The sequence below is a fragment of the Hyaena hyaena genome, unplaced genomic scaffold (assembly GCF_003009895.1).
Source record: "Hyaena hyaena isolate Hyena2069 unplaced genomic scaffold, ASM300989v1 scaffold_720, whole genome shotgun sequence".
Taxonomy (NCBI): domain Eukaryota; kingdom Metazoa; phylum Chordata; class Mammalia; order Carnivora; family Hyaenidae; genus Hyaena; species Hyaena hyaena.
Genome location: NW_024081348.1, coordinates 180,595 through 207,614, shown reverse-complemented (window position 1 = coordinate 207,614; position 27,020 = coordinate 180,595). Strand labels below are relative to the sequence as shown.

The following is a 27,020-nucleotide window of genomic DNA, read 5'->3' as shown; positions in this document are numbered from 1 at the left end:
TGGGGCTTCCGTCCACCTGCTTTGTTGGCATCCAGGCTCCTGTAGGATCTGCCTTTCAGAGACAAGCCTGCATCTGCCAGAAAATCTTCATGTTCATGTTTACTTGACCATCTCGGGTATTCTACATGCATGTGCACTTCTCTCCCCTTCTTTCCTGCTTTCCTTTCCAGTCTCTTTGCTGATTTCAAAAATGTCATCACTCGGGAACACGATGTGGACTCTAATGTGATTTAGCGGCCTGTCCTGCAGTTTTCTGTCTCTCCACTAGACTACTGTAAAGTCTCTGGTCTCAGGAACTGGGTCAAGTTCACATTTGTACTTCCAAATACTTGCCTTAAACCCTGGCACCTAGTATTCTATGAACATTTGTTAAACAAATGGTTTGTGCCAGTCCAGTCATACACTCCTATCTGGCTCCTCCGATCCCAATAGCTACTGGAATTAGAGATGCAGAATGGGGGTGGGGGTGGGGAGCAGCTGGCTCAGTAGGTAGAACATGAGACTCTAAATCTCAGGGTTTTAAGTTCAAACGCCAAGTTGGGCATGTGGCCTAATTAAAAAATAATAAAGTAAAAATAAAAAAATAGAATTCCTTTCTATCACACCAAGAGGTTTAGAAAAAGAGACAGAGAGAGAAAGAAAGAGATGCGGAATGTGACCACCATGCTAAACCAACAGTGACCAACCTCATGACCTGGGTCTTATTATGGTATGCAATTTACCAAATCTGTCACCAACATGCATTTCATCACATGGAAACCAGAATTGCTTTTGACTCCTATTCTTAAGCAGTATTGATTCTAAAATGCTGAAAAACTTCCTAAGGTAATGATGGTACAGATATCAGGAACATATTTTTCCTTGTTTCTTTTCTTGTTTAGTTATAGACTCTGATTATAGGACAAGCTTAGGGAGGAACAAGAGGAAACATTGAGGGGCACCTGGGTGGCTTAGTCGGTTAGGCATCCAACTCTTGATTTCGGCTCAGATCACGATCTCCGGGTCATGAGCTCAAGCCTCACATAGGGCTCTGTGCTGGGCATGGAACCTGATTAAGATTCTCTCTCTCCCTCTCCTTCTGCCCCATTCCACTCACACTGTCACTCTCATGCTCTCTCTCTCTCTCTCAAAAAAAAAAAAAAAAAAAAAGGAAACATTGATAAAGAATGTGTTACTGATGTTGGAGAATGATCACAGTCATAGCAACAATCATAATGACTAACATTTACTGAGTGCCAGGCCCTCAGTACCTACATCTGTCACATCTAGTCTACACAGTGATTCCCAAAGGAGGGAATCAGAGAGGTTAGGTGTCTGAGCCAAGACTATGCAGTTATTGAGGACCAAGTCCAGTAGTCAACACACAAGTAGGACTCAGGAAGCTGTGAGAATACTTTATAGGAAGGCATATGTTGTTCTGTTTAGACCCATCTACATTTCTTATCAAGCAGATGAGAAGCTTCTACCAGCCTTCAATTTCTGCTGCCCTCTGCCTGAGGGACAGTGCAGTAAGAATGATTCCCATCTTCTTTGCTTGTGCCCATAGAGGAAGGAAGGAATGGCCCTGAAAAACACCATGAGCTTTCAGAGAAAGGCACTATATGTTTTTAGTGAATTAGAATAACTCTTTTATCATCTGGAATATTGGCAGCCCCCCCCGCCACGTGATGTGGAGCTTCCCAGAGACTATCACCACCAACATTGTTGACTTTCCATGGGGCAGTCAGAAAAACACTGGCAAGATGTCAATGTCTCTGGCCTTTGATTTTTGTAAGGATTAACTTTAGTGAGTAATTCTCCTGAAAAGTGGCAGTAAATCTTATAGTGGAATCTCAGTGACCAGCAAAAAAAAAAAAAAAGTAACTCACTTCTCCCATAATCAAGATAGTTCAAGAAAAATAGGCAAATGAACGTTTTAGGGAAGACAGGCTGAAACAAAGAAACAAACCCTGGAATCATTTCCAATTGTATACTTACAGACCCCTACTATGCTTCTTATTTCTCAAGTTCTCAAGTTCTCCGGGGCACCTGGGTGGCTCAGTCGGTTAACTGACCAACCTTGGCTCAGGTCATGTTCTCGCAGTCCATGAGTTCAAACCTTGTGTCAGGCTCTGTGCGGACAGCTCAGAGCCTGGAATCTGCTTCAGATTCTGTGACTTCTTCTCTCTCTCTGCCCCTCCCCTGTTCACATGTTCTCTCTGTCTCTTTCTCTCTCAAAAATAAATAAACATTTTAAAAAATGTTAAGTTCTCAAGATTTTTGACATAGCAAGATCTACAAGACAATGAATACAGTGAAAGAATTAAGATGCAGAGAAGTTTGTAGAACCTGATACCTACATGTAAAAATTAAAGAGAATTTTGACATGCCAGCTTTTGAAATTTCTAGGAGAGAAAATAAACTGTGAAGTGTTTTTTAAGAAAAAATTACTCTCACACTTTCGACTTTATGTCCTTCTGCACAATTTAATTTTTTCATCTTTGTGATAAAATCTTTCAGAAATTAACATTTCTTTCATTCATTCTGGAAATGCTTACTTAGCACCTATAACGGGACAGCACTCTTCTAGGAGCAGTAAAGAAGTCACAGGAAGTCCATGCCAGCTCTTTAGCTGACATCCTAATGGAAGGAAACATTATTTAAAAATAGGGAACAGAAACAATGAAGCTGGTCAGGAGGGCTAGGGAGTGTGGGGGTCTCTGCCTCATGTGGCGGGTCTCAAGACCCCTCTGAGGTCACATTCGAACAGAGCCCTGAAGGTGAGGATGCAAGCCACGCCAGTAGTGAAGGGGAAAAGAGTTCTAGGTCAAGGGAACGGTAAGTGCAAGGGCCCTGAGGCAAGAGTGTGCTGTACAAGGAACAGCCAATGAGCAAGTGGCTGGAGATGAATGAGGAAGAAGAAACAGAAAAATAGCTGGGGCCACATCATGCCACGCCACTTACAGCCACTTTATTCTGGGTGAGATAGAAAGTGGCAGGACTGAGGCAAAGAGATGACAGAATATGACTTCTAGTGTCTGAACTGAGACTAGACTATAAGGGAGGGAGGGGAATGGCAGAAGCAGGGAGACCAGTTAAAATACTATTGCGAAAATCCAGGCTAGAGATTACAGTGGTTTGGAGCAGCATGATAACAGCAAACGTGTGAAAAGTGGTCACATCCCAGATGAACTCTGGGAACGGGTGCTGAGCAAACCTGATGATAGAGGGGATGATAAAGCAAGAGAAAAAGGAAGGCATCAAGGATGCTCCAAGGATTTGGGCTTCAGTGACCCAAGGATGGAACTGCCATTTGCTAAGACTACAGGAGGGTGCATTTGTGGGGGGAGATCAAACTTGTTAAGTGTGAATTCCCCACAAGCATGCGGGCGGATACGTGGTGCAGGTAAGTGGACATATGTGTCTGGAATCCAGGGGAGATGCCCTGGCTGGGTGCAGACCGGGGAGACATCTGGATGACGCTGACAGATCAGCTGAGCACTGGGCGGAGGGGGACAAGGCTTCCGGCACATTCTGGGATGAGATCTGGAAGGTGAAGGGGATCCAGAACACGGATAGGGAGGGACAGCTGGAACAGTACAGAGCCAGGAGACTGTGGTGTCTTGGGAGCCTGGTGAAGACAGTGGATCAAAAAGGAGAGAGTGCTCACCTGTGCACACCTGAGCTCCCTCACGGGTCAGGAAAGACAAGAACAAGAAATGACTAGTGCACGTAGCAACATGAAAGTCTGCACTGTAGCTTCCAGAGAAGGGAGAGAGTATGAGGGGCAGCTCCACATTCGAATCCCTGGAACCTGTGAACAGGTTACCTCGAATGACTAGCGGGGCTTTGAGGCTATAACGCCCAAGGTCTCGTGATGGGAGAAAACCCTGGATTACGTGCTGGGACCAATCTAGTCTCACAAGTCCTTCAGAGGAGAGAAGGGAGGCGGAAGACGAGGTCAGACACAGGACCGAAGACAGAGGAGAGGGTTGATGCGTGAAACGGTCTCAACCCATCGCTGCTGGCTGTGAGGATGGACCAAGGAAAAGTGCAGGGATCGGCCTTCGGCTGACAGTCCGCAGGGACACCGGGCCTCGCGTCCTCCACCGCCAAGAAAGGAATTTTGCCAACGTCCCGCAAGCACAGGAAGTGCATTCTTCTTCCTCTCAGGCTCTAGGGGGAAGTCAGCCATGCTGACGAGCGTCAGACTTCTGACACACAGACTATAAAATCATTGTGTTGTTTCACCTTCTAAATCTGTAGTGACCTGTCACGGGATCAATAGGAAGCTAATACCAAGAGCCTAAGTGGAGTGAATTCAACATAAAATAGGCAAAGAGAAATAGGTGCTTGCAAGGAGTTCTGATGAGAGAGCACAGGAATAGGAAGAAACCCTGAGGCTTCACAGCAGGTGTTTCTTTCTGGTACCAATGACAGCGTATTTGCAAGTTGATGAGAATAATCCACCTGGGAGTGAAAACTGATGCTGTCCCAGAGAGGAAATTGCTGGCGGTGATTTGGGCAGCACAGGCCATGCATCTGGAGAGTGGACTGCACAAGAGCTGGGAGTGAGAGCACAGCCCCTCCTGTGACAGCACCTTCCCCAAAGGACAGGAAAGGCGGTCTTCGCTAGAAAGGGAGTGGGGCGCTGGCAGTCTGAGAAGACAGAAGGTGCGAAGTCACTGCCTGAGCCACAAGCGTCTCGAGGAATTGGTCATGTTTTATGATTTTCCACCTCTGAGCTTCAAAACAAAGACAAACACTCTGAAAGGACATCCATGAGCATCCAGTGTAAATCACCTCCAGTCCAGGCATAAGAAGGAATCAAAAGACAATGAAGAGGAGGAAAGTGATAATAAAGTCTCTCAGTTGAACATCAGCATTTCATTTAGCATCCGGCATGAGCAAAAGAACAATCGAGCAGCAAGTGAGTAATGTGCTTACATCAAACATCTATGTTTTGTCTGACAGTATTTTTCTTTTTTTTTTATGTTTATTTTTGAGAGAGAGACAGAGTGCAAGTGAGGGAGGGCAGAGAGAGATGGAGACGGAATCTGAAGCAGGCTCCAGGCTCCAAGCTGTGAGCACAGAGCCAGACACGGGGCTCACACTCACAAACCATTAGATCATGACCTGGGCCAAAGTCGGACGCTTAACCGACTGAGCCACCCAGGGTCCCTTGTGTGACAATATTTTTCATCTAACAGACCAGAGGTTCATTCCATGGAAATGAATGATATTCAGCTTCAGCCTCTACTTAGGCCAAATACTGATTTTAACACTCAGCCATTTTGTCCAAAATAAGTATGCAGCGCATCCCTGAACGGAGCACAGATGCAATTAGTTGATGCCACGAAGTTCAAAGTGGACTAACTGAATTACAGAATATGAACGGAGGACCGACTCTTGGAGACAAACTGGTTCATCTTATAGATGAGGAAACTGAGTCTAGGGAAGGTGCAAGGCGCCTCTGGCTAACAAGTTCCTACATAAGAAGCAGAGGACGACAGAGAACTCCAGATGTCCTGGCCAGTGTCCTCCCCATCACTTTTCACCTATATCGACACTCAATTTCTTTCCTGCTAAAAATCCATCTTAATCATCTCTAATAACAGCAGGTGCCACTGTCCCCAAAGCAACCTTCAAGGCCAGCTGCGATTTGCACCTATTGAAATGGCAATTAATTCCTTTTCTTGGCCATCTGATGTCCACTGACGTCCTTTAAACATAGCCTAAGACTGAAGACAAAGGAAGCAAAGCGTTTCCATCACAAAAACCCAAATCCCATGTGAAGACCCATGTGTAAAGCTAAAAATACCGAATTTCAAACACTTTGGTATAAAAGAGCCTATAAACCCTAAAGAGACATGAAGCAGAAATCCCCGAGCGACTCCAGAGAATACAAATGCTGGGGAGTGGGCGGAGGGAAAGAGGTTGTGGAATCACAGAACCCTTCCATCACCTGTCTGTGAGAGGAGTTATGACAAGCCTGTCAGTGCAGCCTAAAAATTCATTCTGGTATATGAAAGCCACATCTGTGATGTGGATCATCATCTTGTCGGAATCTTCGTTAAAATAAAATCTGCACTGTTTCAGCCACTCGAAGTCTGTAGGGCTCTTGATATGCATGTGACACTGAAATGCAAAAGGTAGATGTTAAAGCGGAGATGAGAACCAGTTATTAAATATGCACATTAGCATTCACGTAGATCATAATGGGATGTAAATAGAACGCAAAGACAGCCCAGTTGGTTTGGAGATGTCAACTACATCACCATCCAAGCCGTTCGTTTATGGATCAGCAAAAAGGACACTTTAGATGATACGAGAATAGGAAAATTCAAGAGGAACCCTTGCCCACCAATGTAAACAGCATGACATATTTTAATAGATATTCACTTCTCAAATCGTACCCATAAATGCCCAAACCACAGCCCTAACCATAAAGTACAACCTATGAAAAACATGTTTTGGCACACAAGGATAGAATCAAATAATGTCATTAGGAAAAAGACATCTCTTGTGATTATGATAAAGTACAATGTTGGGGGTGGGGGGGCGGTTAATCCATTCATTTTTCTTCCTAGGTTTTGCAGCAGACCAAAATTTCTAACATCTAAATGGCAGGTTATTGACCAGCAATGCTTTTGTCTAAATTTTTTAATCAAAATTTTAAGCCATTTTAATCATTGTCTTTGACAAATAACAAATCTAAAATTATCCGGAGCCCTTTATTTCTCAGAGAGGCAAACAGTGCGCTTAACTATTAAGAGAGATTAGACCACAATAGCTTGAATAAGCTGTTCTTCTCTCCATTACATCAGAACCAATCTTTTATAATCTTTTTTACATAATGGGGTGAGACATGATCCAGAAAATTATTGAGAAGAGTTTCTTGCCTCTTATCTAATGTTCTATTTCGTAGCAGAGGATAAATTTCATTTCTTTACACATCTCTTATTTTCTGTAACTCCTAAACTGCCTTTGCTACTCTGCTTTCTCTTGAAAGGCAAAAATCTGCATGGCACCTGAATGTCACCAGCCAGCCGTATTAGGAAAGGCCATTTGCAACCAATGATGTAAAATGTAACAAAGCTTGTTAAAGATGTGACTTATCCAAAAGCCTCAGAGAAAGCACAGTGTTACTTATCATTTCCATACTGGTGATCTTTAATACCTAACAGGAGCACAAGCCCAGTGAAGGCTTTTCCAGGATGTTCCATGGCAGTTTAGTTTTCAAGCTGATCACATAAAGAAATTAAAATAAAGTCTAATTGATCAATGACATCTTAACCAGAAACCATCAAAATATGACTGAAATTTTGGTTGAAGGCTGAAAATATGACAAACAAGTTCTCGTCGGGAAGATGACCCTTTGCCTGAATCTAACCTTTTCTTTGAATTCATTCAAACTAATACCAGTGACTAAACACAGACGGTGCCTCGGATTTGCTTTTCTGTAGATGCCATAGTATTTATAAAGCATTTACCAGGTCATCAAAGATATCTCTTTGGTGCACATGGATAGTAATCAGAGTCTCGTATTTAACTCGCTCCATGGAACTCAGATCCTTTGTCGTGATGCCTATCAATGTATTCAACAGCTCCAGAAAAGACTGGTTGGTTTTCTGCATGATTTTTTTATCAAACTTGGCATTTCTGAGGGCTTCTTCTGAATCCCGTGTCCATATCATTTGAATTCCTAATAATCCAACCTTATGGAAACAAAGAAGGCTTTACGAGTGTGGATGGCATATTAATTTATTTAAATAGAAATCACAATATAGTGAATAGTGGTGATTATTATGCAAATAGAAGGGCATCCTGGGTTATAGCAACTCTATTCATTGTTTGGAAACCGATGGAAACTATTCCTACTATTCACCTGGCAATTACACATGGACAGCCTCATGATATGTCCACAATTTTTTTCCTTAGAAGTTTAAATCATTTACTGTTTAAGTCATATTTCTTCCTAGATAGATTTTAAGTTACTAGAAGGGAAATAACAGGCTTAAACCGGTTTCCCTCAAACTAGCAGGGTTTACACGCAGTAGATACCCACAAAATCTTTACTGATTTTAATGGCTAAGAGAACATCAGTTTGTAGATTTTAATGCTGAAATACATTTCTTGTCTTTCTGGCTAAGTATGCACTCAGTACTTTTTTATGATTTATTTACTAAAGAGATTCAGCAGGAAAAAAAAACCTTTTAAGTTAAAGAAAATATAAAGAAAATGTATCTATAAAACACATATGTAAGATATTATTTATATTTATACATATATATATAACCAAATAATCTGTAGCTGAAACCTTCAAGCTTATCTATATTAAGAAATCCTTATGAAAATCTTAATATGGGTCCAGAGTTAAACTATAGTCACTTGTGTCGTTTACAATAGGCAATGTCTGAGATCTAATATGGCTATTCTGTAAAAAATACTTTCCAATTTAATACACTGACCTGAGCAGGGAAGGAAGAAAGAAATTCAATCAGCTGGAAACCTGGTTCTTGAATATTTGCAGCTGCCTGGCGAATCACAAGATGTAATGAGGACTGAGATTCCTCCAAGAGAGAATTAAGCCAAACTTCCACATTGCCCTCAGCCATCACAGGTTTATCCAAGTCAACCGTCTCGCCCTCTCGAGAAGAGATTGACAGAATTCGATCATAGATCTACAGTAGTAGCCAAAAAAAAAAAAAAAAAAAGCTATAGTCACATAAAGAATGAATTCCTCCACTGCCTTCTTGTCAGTGTTATCCTCCTGAAGGAAGTTAAGCTATAGATTATAAAATAAAAGGCAAAATATGACACAAAATCAATTTCAAGCCAAAAAAAAAAAAAAAAAAAGCTACCCATGAAATCAAAAAGGGGATATGTTTTGAATAGGATAAATCAATTCCAAACAGTCTGTACCTGAAAGGCAAAAACTGACTTTCTAACAGAAAATTCTCAATATAGGTATGATGATCAAAAAACGTCTAGTTTCCTCAAATGAAATGGGACACTGTAAGAGCCTGTCATCCACACCACAAGCTTGTCGAGTCAACATGAGCAATGACCAGGTCAATATGATCAATGCAAACACCTTACCATGTAATTCCACATCTGTACTGATTGCACTCACCACGGAAGCTCCTGGTGGCACATAACGTTTTCTTTTTTTTAATGTTTGTTTATGTATGTATGTATGTACATATTTATTTATTGGGGGAGAGAGAGGGGGACAGAGGATCTGAAGTGGGCTCTGCGCTGAGCTGACAGCATAGAACTCAGTGCAGGGGTTTGAACTCACAAACCATGAGATCATGACCTCAGCTGAAGTTGGACGCTTCACCGACGGAACCACCCAGGCTGCCTGACGTTTTCTAATTCAAACCCAGCTCCTGCTCTGGTCTTCTCACCTCAGTTTCCACACAGCATGGCATCGTGAGGATAGCATGCTATTTGCTAAAAGACAGGTTCAAAAGGCGCTCTGCTGTTGGTAGACCACGCACTGGAAGAGGACACATCTCTGAGACTAAATGTCTTGCTCATAACTAGTCATTAAAAACCATGCCTTTGCTGCTTCCCTATTCACTTCACAGGCTGTTCATAACATACAATGAAATCAGGCAACCAATCAAGTAAACACAATGTTTGTTGCGTTATTGTTCTTTAGTAAGTGGAATATTGTTTCCTTCGGCTCCAATTTAGTACCGTGTCAATGAATCCCCCTGTGTCGTAGAAGGAGGTCTACTAAGAAGCTAATGAAACTGAAGATCCACAGCCTGTCACTTCCATGGACCCCTTCCAAGTCCTGACTATAGTTGTGGATTAATAACTTCACCAGAGTTAGGACCCACAAAAACCGGATCTGCTCCTGGCTGTAGAAATGTTATAGCAAGAGAAGCCAACAAAAAAGCAATGCTGTTGATTTTAAGATGTAGTTGCTATGAATAGTAGCTAAAAATGAGGAAGTTTAATTGATCCCCACTGTGCAATGAGACCGTGAGTAGCTGCACTCTAGAACCATGAAGTCCTAGTGCAGAAGGATGTAAGCAAAGCATCAGGAAGAACTTACTGCATAATTCAGTCCCTCTTTCAACCCACACATCCAGAAGATCTACGAGAAATAATGGTTTTGACCCACTAAATCCACATTGTCTTCCTTTCCTCTCTCCCCATTTCTCCTTCATCAAGGCTGAGTTGTAGCAGCTCAGCCTTTTCCATCCTGACTGGGTTCCATGTCTCCTTCTCCCCCTTTTCCCTTTGTCATCACTGCCTATTAGGGTTAAAATGTGTACCCCCCAGGAATGCCTGTGTGTCTCAATCAGTTAAGCATGTGACTTCAGCTCAGGTTATGATCTCAAAGTTCACGAGTTCAAGCCCCGCATCCAGCTCTGTGCTGACGGCTCAGAGCCTGGAGCCTGCTTTGGATTCTGTCTCCCTCTCTCTCTGCCCCTCCCCCATTCTCTCTCTCTCTCTCTCTGAAGAATAAACATTAAAAAAAAATTAGGGGCACATGGGCGGTTCAGTTGGTTAAGCTTAGGTCATGATCTAGCAGCCTGAGAGTTCAAGCCCCATGTTGGGTTCTGTGCAGACAGTGCAGAGTCTGGAACCTGCTTTGGATTCTGTGTTCCCCTCTGTCTCTGTTCCTCCTCTGTTCATGCTCTGACTCTCAAAAATAAATAAATGTTAAAAAAAATTTAATTTAAAAAATGTGTAGCTAAAAAGAAAGAAAGAAAGAAAGAATAATAAAGAAAAATAAAGAAAAGAAAAAAATTTGTACCCCCAAAATACATGTCAAAGTCCTAAGCCCAGCACCTGTGAATGGAAGCTTATTTGGAAATAGGGTCTTTGTAAACATCATCAAGTTAAGATGAAGGTGGACCCTGATTAAATAACTAGTGTTTTTGTAAGAGGAAGGGAATTTAGACACAGAGACACAGACACACAGGGAAAACATCAAATGAAGACAAAAGCAGATACCAACATGACATATGTATGTCAAGGTACATCCCAGGTTGCCAACTGCCACCGGAAACTAGGAGAGACGCAAAGAATGAACCCCCTTCAGAGCCTCCAGCAAGAACCAAGTCTGCTGGAGTCATAGTGCAGGCTTCTAGCTTCCAGAACGGTGGGAGAAGAAATTTCTGTTGTCAATCCAGCAGCCCTAGGAAACCGATCCAATGCCTCACACGGCCACACTCTTGACCCCCCAGGCTGCCCACACCTTTCAGACCTTTGCACCTGCCTCTCCTTCTGACCAGATCACACACCCCTTTTCCACCTGCCTGGCTAGATTTCACTTACCTTCAAAATATCACTTCAAGTACCATACTGTCCTGCGGGAAGCCCTCCCTGATAGCCTTATACCAGGCTATGGCTCCCTGACAGCACTCCCACAGTATCTGTGCACAGTACTAGCAAAGCGAGGCAAGAATTATCAGCCATCAAATGGCCAGATTTCTCATGAATGTTGCACGGCATAAAAACGACTTCAGTATAATGATAAATTCTTGACTCAAAGCCCGGGACATGAACTTAAGTGACTGGCTTTTGATTGCTTCCAATGAAGTAACTCCACCACTGCACCAGCTGCACCCTAGATAGACCCGACCCAAGTGCGATCCCGGAAGTGTCCACGTCCTCGAGGTAACCACACAGAAGTGGCTGAACAGAAGCACACTAGGATGAATACGTGAATGGCACTAAGGGTTTCCAGGAAGCCTCAGATGATGACCGAACACACTGTCAGAACGGAAAGGCCCCTTTCCCAGGGAATTTGGGGTGAAGAGATGGATCAGGAAGTATCTTCTCGCTGCTCCGCAAATGCAATCTCCCTTATGTTGACTGGCTTCTCCTGGGTCCCCCACAACTCCATGATTCTAGAAACTTGTAAGGAGTGTTTAAAAAAAAAGTTTCAATCAAGCATGATGAGAAACAGGGAAGACGGTCATGCCAAATACTTCTGAAACCTGATTAAAACAATCAAATCACTGCAGCGATTCTGTTTCAAGGGACTATTTTCTGAGCAGTTGGTTTCTTTGTTTTGTTGAATCTCGCAAAAGCTAACTTGGCATGTAAAACCATGAATGCTACACCCAATGCATCCCTAATCATATTTAAACTGTTACCCAAATTTACACTTTGGATAGTAAGGAATCACATAATTCCAAAGGCAAATTGGGCCCAAAAGTTTGTTTTTAACCACTATCTGGGAGTAACCCTTTGCAAACACAGCAGCAGAGAGCTATTTCATAAAGGCGGTGGAAGGTTAAGATATGGCAATTGCTGGCCAGCGATTAGAATTAGGCAAACCTTTTCATGGAACTTGACAGTTTTGATGTTGTCAAACACGTTCAGCAAGTGGGCTTGTATAGTGTGTGTGTCTGATGCCTGCCCCAGGATCTCCAGAAGGGCGGGGTCCGAGACAAAGAAGAACCGAGGAAAGCAAAGACGTTTTTTCTCCAAGTACCTAAGTGGAGAGGAAGAGAAACTTAATAAACACACACAAAGCAGCTCCTTCGAGAAATAAACTCATCTGGATGACGAGAAGGGGGAAGGATTGTGAGACAATCGAATTTTCCCACATACCGTTCAGTGTTTTTGTTCTGTGGTTCTTACGAATCCTGCCAAGTGGTATTCCATATTCGGATGAAAAACAAATATTTTTTCCAGAATTGATAGCAGAGTTTCTTCATCTTTCGCAAGTGTAATGCATACACTTGAGTTAATCTGGAAAAGCTTGTACTTTCTTGGTGGAGGACAGGAGCAATCACACTCAGGGAGTTTTGAAGGGGGTTGGTCTCGTTTGTAAGTACAGTGCTGTGTCAGCTAAAGGCTGCATCTCATTCTTGGAATTGCATCTTAAAAAATGCGTTGAATCCATTACCAAAGCAGAAAGCAAAATCCAGCTCTGAATATACTGTGAAGGGGCCCTGGCACTATTCTCTGCCTCCAGAAACTACTGAAACTTGGGGAATTTTCAACTGTGCTTTTGTTTCTATATTTGCTTTACTTTTGGTGTTTCTTTGTGTTACGGATATATTTTTCCTGTTATTTTCTTTTTTATTTTTTTTTATGTGTATTTATTTTTGGAAGCAAGAGAGACAGAGCATGATTGGGGCAGGGGCAGAAAGAGAGGGAGACACAGAATCCGAAGCAGGCTCCAGGCTCTGAGCTGTCAGCACAGAGCCCAATGTGGGGCTCAAATTCATGGACCATGAGATCATGACCTGAGCTGAAGACAGCCACTTAACTGACTGAGCCACCCAGGTGCCCCTGTTATTTTCATATTAATGCCTCTGTACCTTCATTTTCTTCAATATAAGTATTACCGTTTTCAATGTAATTTCTTTTTGAAACCTTACCAGAAAACCTTTTTAAGTGCTGTCTTTCTTAAAAAGTTCTATTCCTTCCTTGTCATGTGTATTGTTACTTGCTTCCTGTGTAAAATCATGAGGGAAATAGTTTTATTTCATAGAAGCAGATTCTCTTTATAGGAAGGTCATGGACCAGAAGCTGGAGCCAGCCAGTGCCCTGAAGAAGCATGGGGGACGCTTGGCCATCCATATTTAGTCAACTGCTGGACTTGTGTTTTGGTGAGTGGGGTGCCCAGCTTGAGGGCAAGAGCTAAATTCCTTCAGACAAAAGACAGGGCTTTCTTCAGAGGCTGAAAGAGGCAAAGAAAGGAAGGAAACAGAAGGGTAGACTATGCTAAGAGAGGTGCTCCTGGTGGAAATGGCACCTCTAAAGTGACAGAAATGGATGGGTTTTCTGTATGTGGTATAATCTTCCTCCTGAAGTCGCGTGGAACACTCAGGAAAATACACACTACAAACTATTGCTTTGGCAATTTGGATTCGCTCACTTTGGGCATGTGAAAAAGTACAAAATCTGGCCTCAAAGAGGGGGCAGGATAAGGCTGCCCAAAGAGTTTCTGTTTACATCTCCCTCATTTTCTTAAATTCGACTTTTTATGCTCATAGTTTTATTTGGTTTTTTAACATTTATTTATTTTTGAGAGAGAGAGAGAGAGAGAGCATGAGCAGGAGAGGGACAGAGAGACACAGTGACAGATTCTGAAGCAGGCTCCAGGCTCTGAGCTGTCAGCGCAGGGCCTGACGCAGGGCTTGAAGTCACAAACCTTCACATCATGACCTGAGTCAAAGTTGGATGCTTAACCAACTGAGCCCCCCAGGCGCCCCTGTGCTCATAGTGTTTTGTGTTGTTTGTTTTTAGCTTTTTACTTTCCTTACTTTAGATAGGCTCACTTTAAATATCCTAATCCATCTTATTTGTAGAAGCTAGATCTTTATTCTTTATTGAGAATAAAGAATTCCTTGTTCTTTTCTTTAATGTTTATTTATTTTGAGAGACAAAGAGTTTGTGAGTGGGGGAGAGGCAGGCAGAGAGAGGGAGAGAGAGCGAATCCCAAGCAGGCTCCATGCTATCAGCACAGAGTCCAACGAGGGACTCAATCTCACAAACCGTGAGATCGTGACCTGAGCCCAAATCAAGAGTTGGGCACTCAAAATAAGTCAGGCAGAGAAGGACAAATACCATATGTTTGCACGTATAGGAGGATTAGGAGGAACTTAACAGAGGACCATGGGGGAGAAGAAGGGGGGAAATAGTGGGGGAGAGGGAGAGGGGCGAACCATGAGAGACTCTTGAATGCGGAGAACAAACTGAAGACTGATGGGTGTGAGGGAGGAAGGGGAGAGATGAGCATGGAGGAAGGCACTTGTGGGGATGAGCACTGGGTGTTATATGGAATCCAACTTGACAATAAACTATTTGTAAAAAAATAAAATAAAATAAAATGTAAATGGGAGAAGAGTAAAAATTGAGTGCTTTTAGAATGTTCAAACTTAAGTGTATGTTAAATATTTAATGGTAACCACAAACTAAATTCCAGTAAAACATATGCAAAGAACAAAGAGAAAGGAGTCAAGGTATATCCATCAAGAAAGACAACAAGCCATGAGCAAGAGCAAGAGAAGAACAATAAAGAACTACAAAAATAAAAATAAAATAAAACAAATAACAAAATAACAATAAGTACATATGTATCAATACTTAATTTGAATGTAAACAGACTATATGCTACCATCAAAAGCCTCAGTATGTAGAATAACAAAGCAAGACCCATCTATATGCTGCCTACAATAGACTCGTTTAAGACCTGAAAACACATGCAGATTGAAGTAGAAGGGTGGAATATCATTTATAAAAAGTGAAGTGAAGAGAAATCAGGGGTATAACAGGAGAAACTTAACAAAGGACCACGGGAGAGGGGAAAGGGAAAAATAGTTGGGGAGAGGGAGGGAGGCAAACCATGAGAGACTCTTGAACGCTGAGAACAAACCGAGGGCTGAGGGGGCTGGGGGAGAGGGGAAGGGGGTGATGGGCATGGAGGAGGGCACTTGTGGGGATGAGCACTGGGTGTTATATGGAAGCCAACTTGACAATAAACTATAAAAAAAATATTAAGAGAGGGAAAAAAAAGTATAGTGGTCAAACCATGAAGAACATGGATGCAAAACTTCTCTACAAAAAGGTGGTTCAATATTTGTCAATCAATCAATGTGATACATCAATCAACAAGAGAAAGGATAAAAACCATATGGGCAAACCATGAGACACTTGAATACTGAGAACAAACTGAGGGCTGATGGGGGTGGGGGGGAGGGGAAGGGGGGTGATGGGCATGAAGGAGGGCACTTGTTGGGATGAGCGCTGGGTGTTATATGTAAACCAACTTGACAGTAAACTGTTTAAGAAAAAAACAAAAACAAAAACAAACAAAAAAAAGAGTTGGATGCTCAACTAACCGAGCCACTCAGATGCCCCACCCCTTATTCCTTAGTCTTATCAGCAAGAATAAAAATTCTTATCTTTTATTCCCCCTTACTTATTGCACCCTTCACAGTAAGACTAGTCTAATGCCGATGATGAATGAGGTAATGTTGTCTTTCTAGTTCAAGTATAAAAGGAGGCATGTGGAATGTGACAACCAAATCTGTGCGACAGAGTAGACAAGACAATTTATTCCCAACCCCTATGAAATCCATTCCTACTGATGCACATCCTCAGCAGCTGGAGAGAGTGTTAGTTTTGTGTAAACATTAGTACTCAGTGTTTATACCTGCACTACACACCTTGACCTATAACCTCTTGATAACGGAATCAAAAGCCAAGAAAAGCTCAGTAAAACCTGTGAATAATTTTAGGGCAGCCTTTTTCCTCTCAGGAGTTATAAAATAACATCAAAGAGTAGAGTGTTACAGTGGAGCATGATAAAAAGGGATGAAAAAGAGAAGAGAAAAAGAGGGGTATGTGTGTGTACCTGAGTGTTATCTATAGTGGCGGATGGGACAGGAGGAAGCAAAGAAGAGTAACACACCAGCTGCAGGGAGACCAGTGATATGATTCCTTAGCAAGTTTCTCAAGGGTAACGGAGCCCTGCATGATGTCCCGGTGATTCATGCCCCTCAGCCTTTCCATTGTGAAGGGAGCCCTGCGAGTGTGGAGCACTTCTAATCCCTTTCAACCTTCTCTCTGGCCCAAGTCTGGTGGGAGACAGCATGCCCATCAAGGCAGGTCTCTATCCAAGAACCTTCAGAGGTGACCACTACACAGCTGGTCATGCTAAAGAATCATTATGGTTAGGGGGCGCCTGGGTGGCTCAGTCAGGTAAGCATTCAACTCTTGGCTTCAGCTCAGGTCACGATCTTACAGTTTCATGAGTTCAAGCCCCACGTCTGGCTCTGTGCTGACAGCATGGCACCTGCTTGGGATTCTCTCTCCTCCTCTCTCTCTGCCCCTCCCCCACTCATCTGTCTCTGACTCAGAATAAATAATGAAATAAAATAAAACATAAAAAAAATCATTATAGTTAAAAAGAATGGCATGGCATCAACCATTTGAAAACAAAAATTCTTCTTTTTTTCTTTTCAAATAAAAAAACTTTTTAATGTTTATTTACTTTGTGAGAGAGAGAGAACATAGGGGAGGTATAGAGAGAGACAGAGAGAGAACCTGTCAGCCTCCTCAATCATATCTCTCTCCCTCAGTCCCTCACTCTCTCTCTCCACCCCCAACCGTATGTGTATGCACCCTACTGATTCTGTTTCTCAGAGAACTCTGACCAGTACATAGCCAATAGTTTATCCTAAATTTCTCCATGCATACTGACTACTCTAAGAAGATTAGAAGGAGAGATATTTAGGAACACCTGGGTAGCTCAGTCGATTGAGCAGCCAACTCTTGATTTTATCTCAGGTCATGATCCCAGGATTATGGGATTGACCCCCCCATGAGGATCTGTGCTGAATGTGGAGTTTGCTTGGGATTGTCTCTCTCTCTCTCCCCCCTCCATCCCTCTCCCCTCAACATGTCTCTCTCTCTCCTTAAAATAAAAAGTAATGAAAAAAATTTTTAAAAAGAAGAGATATTTAAAACCATGTATGTTCCAGCTATAAAATAAATAAGTCATGGGGATATATTTGACAGTATGGTAATTATAGTTGATAATACTCTATGTCATATTTGAAAGCTGCTAAGAAAGTAGATCTTGAAATTTCCCATTAAGAAAAGTAAGTTGTAACTATGCATTGGCAATGGATGTTAACTAGACTTATGGTGGTCATCATTTTGCAATATATACAAATCTCAAATCACTATATTGTATACTTGAAACTAGTGTAATGTTGTATGTCAATGATACTTTAATAAAAATAAAAATACAGAAAACCATGTATAGTTAACTGTTTTTGGAATATTTAATACTATTTAACATATTTCTGCTTACATGATTTGATCTTGATTTGCCAAAGGGAAAGAAAAGAAAAATATGTTACTCTTGGAATTCACCCAGCCTCCTATACATAAGTGTGTGTGTGTGTGTGTGTGTGTGTGTGTGTGTGTGTGTGTGTGGTGTGTGTGTGTGTACACTGCTAGATATATGAGGCTCTCATTTCTAAATAATCTTGACTACTTGTGTACATTACACTGTGCATATTGTTCTTGGTTGCATATAATGAAATATTTTGACTCTTCAGATGCTTATCCAAAAAGACAATCAGAAAAGTAGCTGTATCCATTTTAAAAAGCAAGGACTATATGAGAATGTTTGCAAGACCTCGTCCCAGTGATGGAAGAAGCCCTGAGTCCTATTATTCCAACATCAAGACAAATCCAGCAAGGGCTTGGAGATAATATGATGCTCTGAACTACCAGTTTTATCTATGCAACATCAGACATGAATTACGTTATAGCAAAAGAAAATCAATATGGCTAATGCTGTCTAGTCCCTCTGATCCTTTTCATCTCTAGGACGCTAAGGGAGCCTTCCCTGAACCAGTAGACTTACCCAGTGAGGGATTTCTGGCACATTTCCAACTGGTCCAGCAAGTGTGGTAACAGCTGCCCCATGGTCTCATCTCCAACACAACACTGTACCACATTTGGCATTTCATGAGCCCGAGTCATAATCTTCACCCAAGATTTATCGATATTGGAAAAGCGCTTGGCTTCCTACAAGAACGAGGTAACAAAGCCCACTTGGACACGTCTGTGATCTCAAGGAAAGCGCATCTCACATACCTTCTGCTGAGGCCAGATTTCTCCCCAGTCTGGATATCCCAACGCTACATGCCTGAATGTCACACGTGTTCTATTTCGATTCTCCTTTTGCACCATCCCACCCCCTTTCTTAAATAAGGTCCCCCCATTATGTTAACCAAAAGCAGAAGACAGATACAGAAACGAAAATACAATATGAGACAGCTTGGGAGAGAAAAGCGCTCCCAAGTGTTTTTGCCAGTTATCCCTAAGTGAAGTGAATCTTATGTTTTTCAAGTTTTCTACACTGAGCACTGAATTGTTTGTATATCTAGAAAAGAAAACATTTAAAGATAAGATACAAAAACTAATTACAGTATATATATATTTAATGTTTAAACATAGATTCTTTTCAGAAAAAAAATTGAAAATGCACAGACCACTTTGTGAGAGTAAAAATAAGGTTTCCATTCTTCCCTAGAACTTTCTATAGTTTACCGATAAGCATGTACTATCAAATATGAGGGCACGACACCTCACTCAGCTCCTTCAATATTGAATGTGAACGTTGCCGCTAATAGGTCCCAATTTGAGATTCTCCACCACCCAGCAAGCAGAAAAACATGCCCAAGTATGAAAGCAGAAATAAACAAATAAATACTTAAAATTTCAGTGTGTGGATACATTTCCCTGGTAGGTAATAAATGCATCGGCTAACAGATCTGTCCTCTGTAATGAAACTGAAAACTCACCACCTCACAGCTCGGAAGACTGAGCAAAAAAAAAAAAAAAAAATGCTCATCATAACCGTGATTCTAAAACTCAAATGTATCATTTAAACATTATAATTCTGCAGATGATTTAAGGTCATTGAATAGGAATCCTTGATTTTGTAAAAAATGTTTTTTTATAAAAATTTCAAAATACTACCCTCCATATTCCCCCTGATTAAATGTGATGAGAAAAAACATGCTCCACAATCTTGAGAAGGCCTTTTTGTTCTGGAGCTTCTTTTTTCTGTCTGTTTCCATCCCCACCCCCGGTTTCCCAGTACAGATATAATTGGGTGAATTATATACCGTGAGTTGTTTTAAACTGTCAGTAGTAACAGAACAAATTATCCTACCATTGTTGAGATAACTATTCCATAATTCTATACTGTTCCAAATTCTACTTTCAAATTACCTGAAGTGTATCAATTATGCAGGCATTTCTTTTTTTTCTTAACCCTCTGTTTCCTACAAAACTTCACGGTTTCATAGCATTCACACCCTTACTTTTCCACAACTGCTCTCTCCTTATAAAGCAGTTCAACAGTGACAACAATAACATTAGGGAGCGTGTGGCTCAAGAGAAGTTGAAATGTTATTGCATTTTTAAAGTTATTAGATAATTCTCTGGGTTAAAACCCTGATGAAACCAAAAGGAAAATTCTGAAACCTTGGGAAGCTGCTTAGCAATGTCTCCTCCCACAAAGACAGCCTCTAAGTAAATCCACAAGTTCTGCACCATCATCCAGTTCTCGATGATGTCTGTTGAGTTGGAAAGGTACTGCACCCATTTTTGAATCTGGGCCTTGAAAGGCATATTGTACCTAAAATGAAAAATATGGTCAGCATTTAGGAGGCTGTAATATACATTACACACAGAAGAGACTGACATATGAAAGACAGGATGCAGTAAACTCCTATCTCAATGATACTCACGTGCTACACAATTACCATATATTTGAGAAGATCCTGGCGAACAAAAAATTATTTCAGGAAGGGCAAAGGGAAGCAATGAACCAAGGAAATGTTAAGTTCATGAGTCTAAGGCGTGTTGTGTGCAAAGCGTGATGGTTTTGTGATTAACTGTCAAACAGAAGTGTTAGACTCGTATCGGTCTGTGCCGTTTTACTTCTCTTTACGAATTAAATTCATTCTCTATCTTAATCTGTCATCTCATTAGAGTATGTATACAACCAAGAGTTTCTAGTCCACAGATGTTGGCACGATTTCCCAAGTAGAACGATTATTCTGAAGCTCAGCCTAATTTCCCCTGGACTCCGAGCCCGTCAAGCTGTCAGCTGTGCGGTGAGGCTTGTCAGCTGCAAAGCTGAAATGTTCCACAAGATCCAAGTGGCTAATTACGTGTTGCATTATTTTGTCCAGTTGACGGTCTCAGACACATCCCACAAGTGGAGGATAATGAAATAAAAACAGCATTACACACACTGGGCCAAGGGCTAACATTAAAACAAGGATTTTTAATGTCAAATAAACTGTATGGGGGCCATTGCTGCATTGTTTAATATGAATTTCCCTTAAAATGTTTGTGACGATGGTTCCCAGATCTCAGGGGAAAGATGGACGGACTTCCTACCTGTTGCTCAGCAGGGAACCTAGCACCATCAGGCTGTCCTCCATGCTGGCGATGATTTCCGAGGTGCTGTCTCCCCGTAAGAGGAGCTCTCCACGGGATTTAAAGCTGCCAAATGTAAATGTTTTGCTGTCCCATTCGTTCATCACTTGCTTCAGCTTTTGCTCAATGTCTCTCTCTTTCACTGCACTGATACAGATGTCCTATTAAAATTGCAAGCCCTAGTTTTATCACATGAAAGTCACACATCCTTCTTGAACAATCCAGATTCAGCAGAGGTCCTAGCCTCACTATTTGCTTCATATGTATCTATAAGTACTTTCTTCCCCAGCTTTAAAATACAATATAACAAATGGTGTATAGATATAGATGAGATAGATATAGATAAAGATTTAGGGAAAGAGATGAAGATATAATACTAAGTAACAGAACCTTAATTTGTAAAAATTTCCCACCAAACTCTTCCAGTAAGAAAGACAATAGAAAAGATATGCAACAATGGAACATCATGAGAAAGAATCCTGCCATTTGCAACAACATGAGTAGACCTTGAGGGCATTAGGCTAAGTGAAATAAGTCAGACAAAGAAAAATACGATATCATATCTCTTATATGTGGAATCTGAAAAAACAAACTCAAAAGAACAGAGAGTAGAATGGTAGTTACCAGAGGCCAGGGAAGGGGGAACAGGAGAGATGTTTAAGACAACCAGTACACAAATAAGTCTTAGAAATCTAACACATAGTATGGTGATTATAGACAATAACACTGTATTATAAATATTAAACTTTCTTATAAACTAGAGCTTAATTGCTACCAGCACCAGAAGAAATGATCATTATGTGGCATAACAGAGGTGTTAGCTAACACTCCAATGGCTATCGTGCCACAATATAAATGCATCAAGTCACTATGTTGTATACCTTCAATTTACGCAATGTTATATGTCAATTATATCTCCATTTGGTTAAAAAAAAAAACATGTGCAATAACCTTTTAAATTTTGAAACTCTAACCAAAGACTCGAAATTCACTGTGTCTCTGATTTAACTCTAGAGCCAAATCAATGCAGTATGAGAGAAGGAAATTAAGAGAAACCTGACTTCTTTCAGGTTTCCACTTTCCTAGTCTCCTCTGCAGCCATGCTTTTTCCTGGACCATTAGTCAAGCCCTGTCCTTGCCTCTTCTCATCTCATGCTGCACTCCCTCTCTGCATGAGCTCATCTATGCCCACACAGTCTGTAATCTTTTATATCTCCTAGTAAGACCCACGTCCATTTGCCTACTGAGCCTCTGTGCTTGGATCTAATCAAGGGAACCCCATACATATTCTTGAAATATCAAACTCATGCCCCAAATCAAGCTCTTTGCACCTAGTCACTCGACTGATTCCCTTCCAGTAATTCCCTATCTCCGCAATAAGCACCATCATCCACCTAGATCTCTCAGCAGGAAATCTAAAGTTTATCTTAGATTGTTTCTCCTACCATGGTCCCTCTCTCACCAAATTCTACGCCCCTCTACCTTCTAAAGATCTCGTCAATCTTTCCGCCTCTCTCCAGCTTCACTACCTGCCCCTTGTCCAATACACCATTGTCTCTTGTCTGGGATATTCATATAATCCCCTAGTTGGTTTTCCCATCATTCTCACTTGCCCTCCCCCAATCCTTTCTCCATACAGTGACCACAGTGATCTCTGCAAAATGTAAATCTAACCATGTCATGTCTGCTCAAAATATATCTCCCAGATGGCTCTCCATTGGTCCAAAGACCAAAATCAATAACACACTCTCACCACCCTGGCATTCCTCTGATTCCCAAATATGCTTCAGAACTTCACACATGCTGTTTCACCTGCCTGACATTGTCTTCTTTGCCCTTTCCAAACGTCTCAGCCTCACCACATGAGCACACTCACTTCCCCAGAAGTCACGGGCAAGTACCCCAACTTTGTCTACCTTTATCACCTCCTCACCCCCAAACAGGTCAAGCCCATTACTATGGGCTATCATATAGCAGAGAATTTTATTTCAATGGTATTTACCACATTTTGTAACTATACCCATATTTGTATAATTATTTAACTATACAAATTATTTAATGATTGAGGAATGCAGGAAAGCATCTGTATATCCCCAGGACTGAACACAGAACCTGTCACATAAACATGTGTGAAGGAATGAAAAGCTGAATGCCCAGAAAAGAGTTTTGATTGACCTAATGGGGTTTACAGGTCAAATATTCCATAATGTAGGAATACTATCAAAATAAATCCCATGAGACCTTCCAATCTCCCCCCATATCATGCTCTCCTATGAACTGTACCTCTATTTCCTCTTTGTATTTCAGAAGAGGTGCCTCCATGATATTTCTTAACTTAAAAGTTTCATTCCCCACATCCAGATTATGCCCAGTGAGAGCAGCTATCCTTTCCCAGTGCCTGTTCATCATGGCCTTACTGGCCATGTGCTCCAGGAGTGGGCAACACTCGCTGAAATCATCAATGGTCTTCTTCAGATCCAAGAAAGCCTGCCAGTCCTTCAAGGCCCGGGGCAGCTTCCGACACCTGCGAAGGGAGGCACCACGAATGGTCATTCAAAGATGAGCCTGGGTGTCTCCAGCCCAAACTTGTCTGCTAGCATTCTATCAGAAACAGTCATTTCAAATACCTACCCCACTTTCAAATCTCATGATTCAAATGATATCTGTTAATATAACATACTTTTACATTAGAGAAAATTTCTCCTTCCAGTTGGGACATTTTTTTTGTTCAATTCCCTCATAAAAATTAGCTAGGTAAAAGGCATAAATGACAGAGGTGCCTCCCAATTCAATTCAGTTCTACAAACATGTATACCAGGTACAAAGCACAGCAGAGTGTATCAGGCTGTCAACTGAAAAATACAACAAATGACCCTGTATTTTCTTTGGGTTCAACAATTAAGAATCATAGGGCTCTTGCGGGGCGCCTGGGTGGCTTAGTTGGTTGAGCGTCCGACTTTCGCTTGGGTCATGATCTCTCGGTTCATGGGTTCGAGCCCCGCATCGGGCTCTGTGCTGACTGCCAGCTCAGAGCCTGGAGCCTGTTTCAGTCTGTGACTCCCTCTCTCTCTGACCCTCCCCTGCTCACGCTGTCTCTCTCTCTCTCTCCTAGAAATAAATAAAAATATTAAAAAAAAAAAAAGAATCATAGGGCTCTTGCTTTTATTACAGGAAGTCATCTCCCATAAACATTAAATGTTTGATAAGTGTAATATAAAGAGAGATCAGCTCCCTCCGAGATGCAGAAGAGCCCCTGATGAGATTCATCTGGGTTTAAAGGACACGTTTGTCTCACCATGGACACACTGGAGTAATTAATAAATAGAGTCTGACAAGGGTAATGTCAACGGACAACAGCAATGCAGCACGATGCACTTTCAAAACATCTAGGGGTGAAAAGAGAACTTGACAGCCTATCAAAGAAGAAAGCATTTGAGATTCAATGGCTCGGGTCGTGCTAAACATTTAATTTCTCACCTGCTCTGGAACTCTGAAAGTTCGCCGTTGATTTTTTCAATATTAACTTCTGACCAAAGCATCTCATGATAGCTATTTACAGTTTCTATGACGCTGTTGTACAGAGTGTATATTTTCTGTAGAAGATTTAATTGCTTCTTTATTTCAAGAAGCTGAGGATACTGAGTAACTGACAGTCCAAAGAGCTCTTCTCCTCCAGTATAGGTGATGTATTTCCGATAGATATTATCAAATTGATTCTAAAAAAAACACAAGTGAGACCTCGGCAAGATGATTTACACATGAATGAACATGTAAATTTAAAAACTGGCAAATAAACATGTATGATTTCAGAGCACATGTAAATAATAGTAAATAACTACAGTTTATTACATACACACTATTTCCAATTATAATCATCCCAAATCACAATTTTTAAAAATATTCCACAATAAGCTTTTCTATATTAAGGGGGGGAAATGTATGTGTCTAGAACATGTTAAGGCTTTGGTTGTGTAGGTCTCTATGATTACCTGAAACATGATAAGCCTATCACTGGCTTCCTGGGGTTTCAAGCCACTAGCCATCGGACCATTCTGAAACAAAAAGTTAAACATAAAATAAAAGGAAGTGTTGCATACAAATTTCATGAGCTCCAAGTATGTGCACATCAAAGCTAGCTTTCATTCGTCTCACATCAATGATAGGAAACTAGGAAACTTCGTTATTTAATTGTAGAAAAGGACTCAGGAAAGTGACTCGTTTGGAAATATTTTCAAGTCTAAGAAGCCTTGGTTTTTACCACAATTTCTACATTTCAGGAAATTCTGAGCATTCAAAATGAGTACTATTCATTTCTTAGGTGACCAGGAAAAGGAGCACTCTATAGGAAGCACATTTAATGTCCGGTTTTGAACTAAAACACCAATGCCACAAAACTAACAGATTTTACCACTCTAATATTTATTTGCAAAGTGACCCATAATCTTAACATTCCAATCAGGCTTTCCTACATTAGAACGCCTTCAATACGTGGATTTCTGTGCTGCTTCATCTATGAAGTTAGTGCATGGATCCAATCTCATAACTTCATTAACTTTGTGGTTTTGTGTGAATCTATTTAATAGGTACAAACTGTACCCTCTACATATTTCCTTTCTCTAGTATATTATAATTGGCTAGAAGTGGGTCTTATTATACAACATACTCCCAGTAGAAGAGTCTGTACTAAAACTCATAAATGAAGGACTAAAACAGGAACTCCATCTGTCTTGTCCACGTTTGTGTCTTCAGCACCAAGGGCAGTGCCTGGCACACGCTGGTGACTCTACAGTGTTTGTGGTACTAGGGAAAGCTGCAGAAGGATGACTGATATAACCATATGTGAACAGTACTTGTCTACGCAAATTTAGAAAGCTATCAAACAACTTCAGGAACAGACCAATGATATAATATGGATTGCACTTTTAAATTCCTCATTTCCTGGATTGCTCTCATGGAAATAAAATTCCCATTGCTAGGGAAATTCATTAAACTTGACATAGAATCTTTAAGCACTCTGCATGCTCTATTCACCCATCCTCAAAAATACAAATAAGCAAAACCAGAGTTGTACCAAATCATAGTCTGAGTAGAAGTGGTGACAGTCTTGGAGGAAGACCTCCACGGTACTAATTAGCTCCTTCCTGAAACTGGGCTGCAGTGAGACTAATTCGTTCTGAACTTCACTGGCACGTGCCAGAAGCTTCTCCCAAGAATAACGCAGGGCATCAACTTTGTCCATCTCCTCTTTGGTTATCAGAAGACCGTATTTGTTAAGCAGGGCGTAGGATTCCTACACAAAAGAAGGAGAATTTAATTTCTGCCAGTCAGATGCATAAATCTACACACTCATTTATTAAAGCGATAGAATGAAAAAGATCAGTTTGATAGAGAAATTACCCAGAGAGTTCTATTCTTCTTGCAAATCATAAAAGCTTAAATGAGCAACTGAGCCCCTAAGCTTCAGTTTCCTCTTTTGTAAAATGAGAAAATTCCCTGGCTGCTTCACAGGATTTTCATGACTATCCACAAATATCATTTTAAATGAATTTCAAAAACTATAAATCATTATACAAATAAAAGGTATTTTTATTTAGGCCCTTGGGTTGTATTTCAAGACTCTAAAATGAAAAACATAAAATAACCTCACTGCTAATATTAGGATAATAAAATAAATTGGGGTTTTAACTCTATCCCATTTCATTTTGTTGGTAAGAAGTTCCATTAGTAAGACACACGAGGGTACTGGTGCATCAAGGCCTGAGCCAAGTCACTGACCTCAAGATGCAAAATCCTAGACTATTCTCTTGGCCAAAAGATTAAAATAAGGCAGAGTTTGGTTTTCATGAGAAAGGATTTTCCTTAAATATCTCTGCTCTCCTCTGCAGCATTAGTTCTCTATATATAGGTGGAACGAATCCATGATCATTAATTTGGGGAAAAGACTGTTGATTAGGGCAAGCCTAGCCCAGTGCCTTTCTTCCTCTTTCTTTTTCCTCCTTGAAAGCAACCCACTGGTCTGCCCTCCAGCGTCAATAGAGTGAAGCAGAGTAGGGCTCCTGGATGGCTTGGTTAAGTAT

At 41.1% G+C, this 27,020-nt stretch overlaps 1 protein-coding gene across 1 annotated transcript in view; it reads right to left on the bottom strand.

Annotated features, from left to right (window-relative positions):
* DNAH5 (dynein axonemal heavy chain 5) overlaps positions 1 to 27,020 on the bottom strand; it is a 270,172-nt gene that overhangs the window by 133,392 nt on the left and 109,760 nt on the right. Inside the window, exons 30-40 of the mRNA XM_039217767.1 lie at positions 26,015 to 26,233; positions 24,933 to 24,995; positions 24,421 to 24,659; positions 23,227 to 23,467; positions 20,905 to 21,104; positions 19,981 to 20,134; positions 18,350 to 18,513; positions 12,292 to 12,448; positions 8,451 to 8,663; positions 7,473 to 7,697; positions 5,945 to 6,117 (exon numbers count right to left, since the gene is read on the bottom strand). Of these exons, the coding sequence (XP_039073698.1) occupies positions 5,945 to 6,117; positions 7,473 to 7,697; positions 8,451 to 8,663; positions 12,292 to 12,448; positions 18,350 to 18,513; positions 19,981 to 20,134; positions 20,905 to 21,104; positions 23,227 to 23,467; positions 24,421 to 24,659; positions 24,933 to 24,995; positions 26,015 to 26,233 (2,048 nt within the window). The remainder of the gene's footprint in view (positions 1 to 5,944; positions 6,118 to 7,472; positions 7,698 to 8,450; positions 8,664 to 12,291; positions 12,449 to 18,349; positions 18,514 to 19,980; positions 20,135 to 20,904; positions 21,105 to 23,226; positions 23,468 to 24,420; positions 24,660 to 24,932; positions 24,996 to 26,014; positions 26,234 to 27,020) is intronic.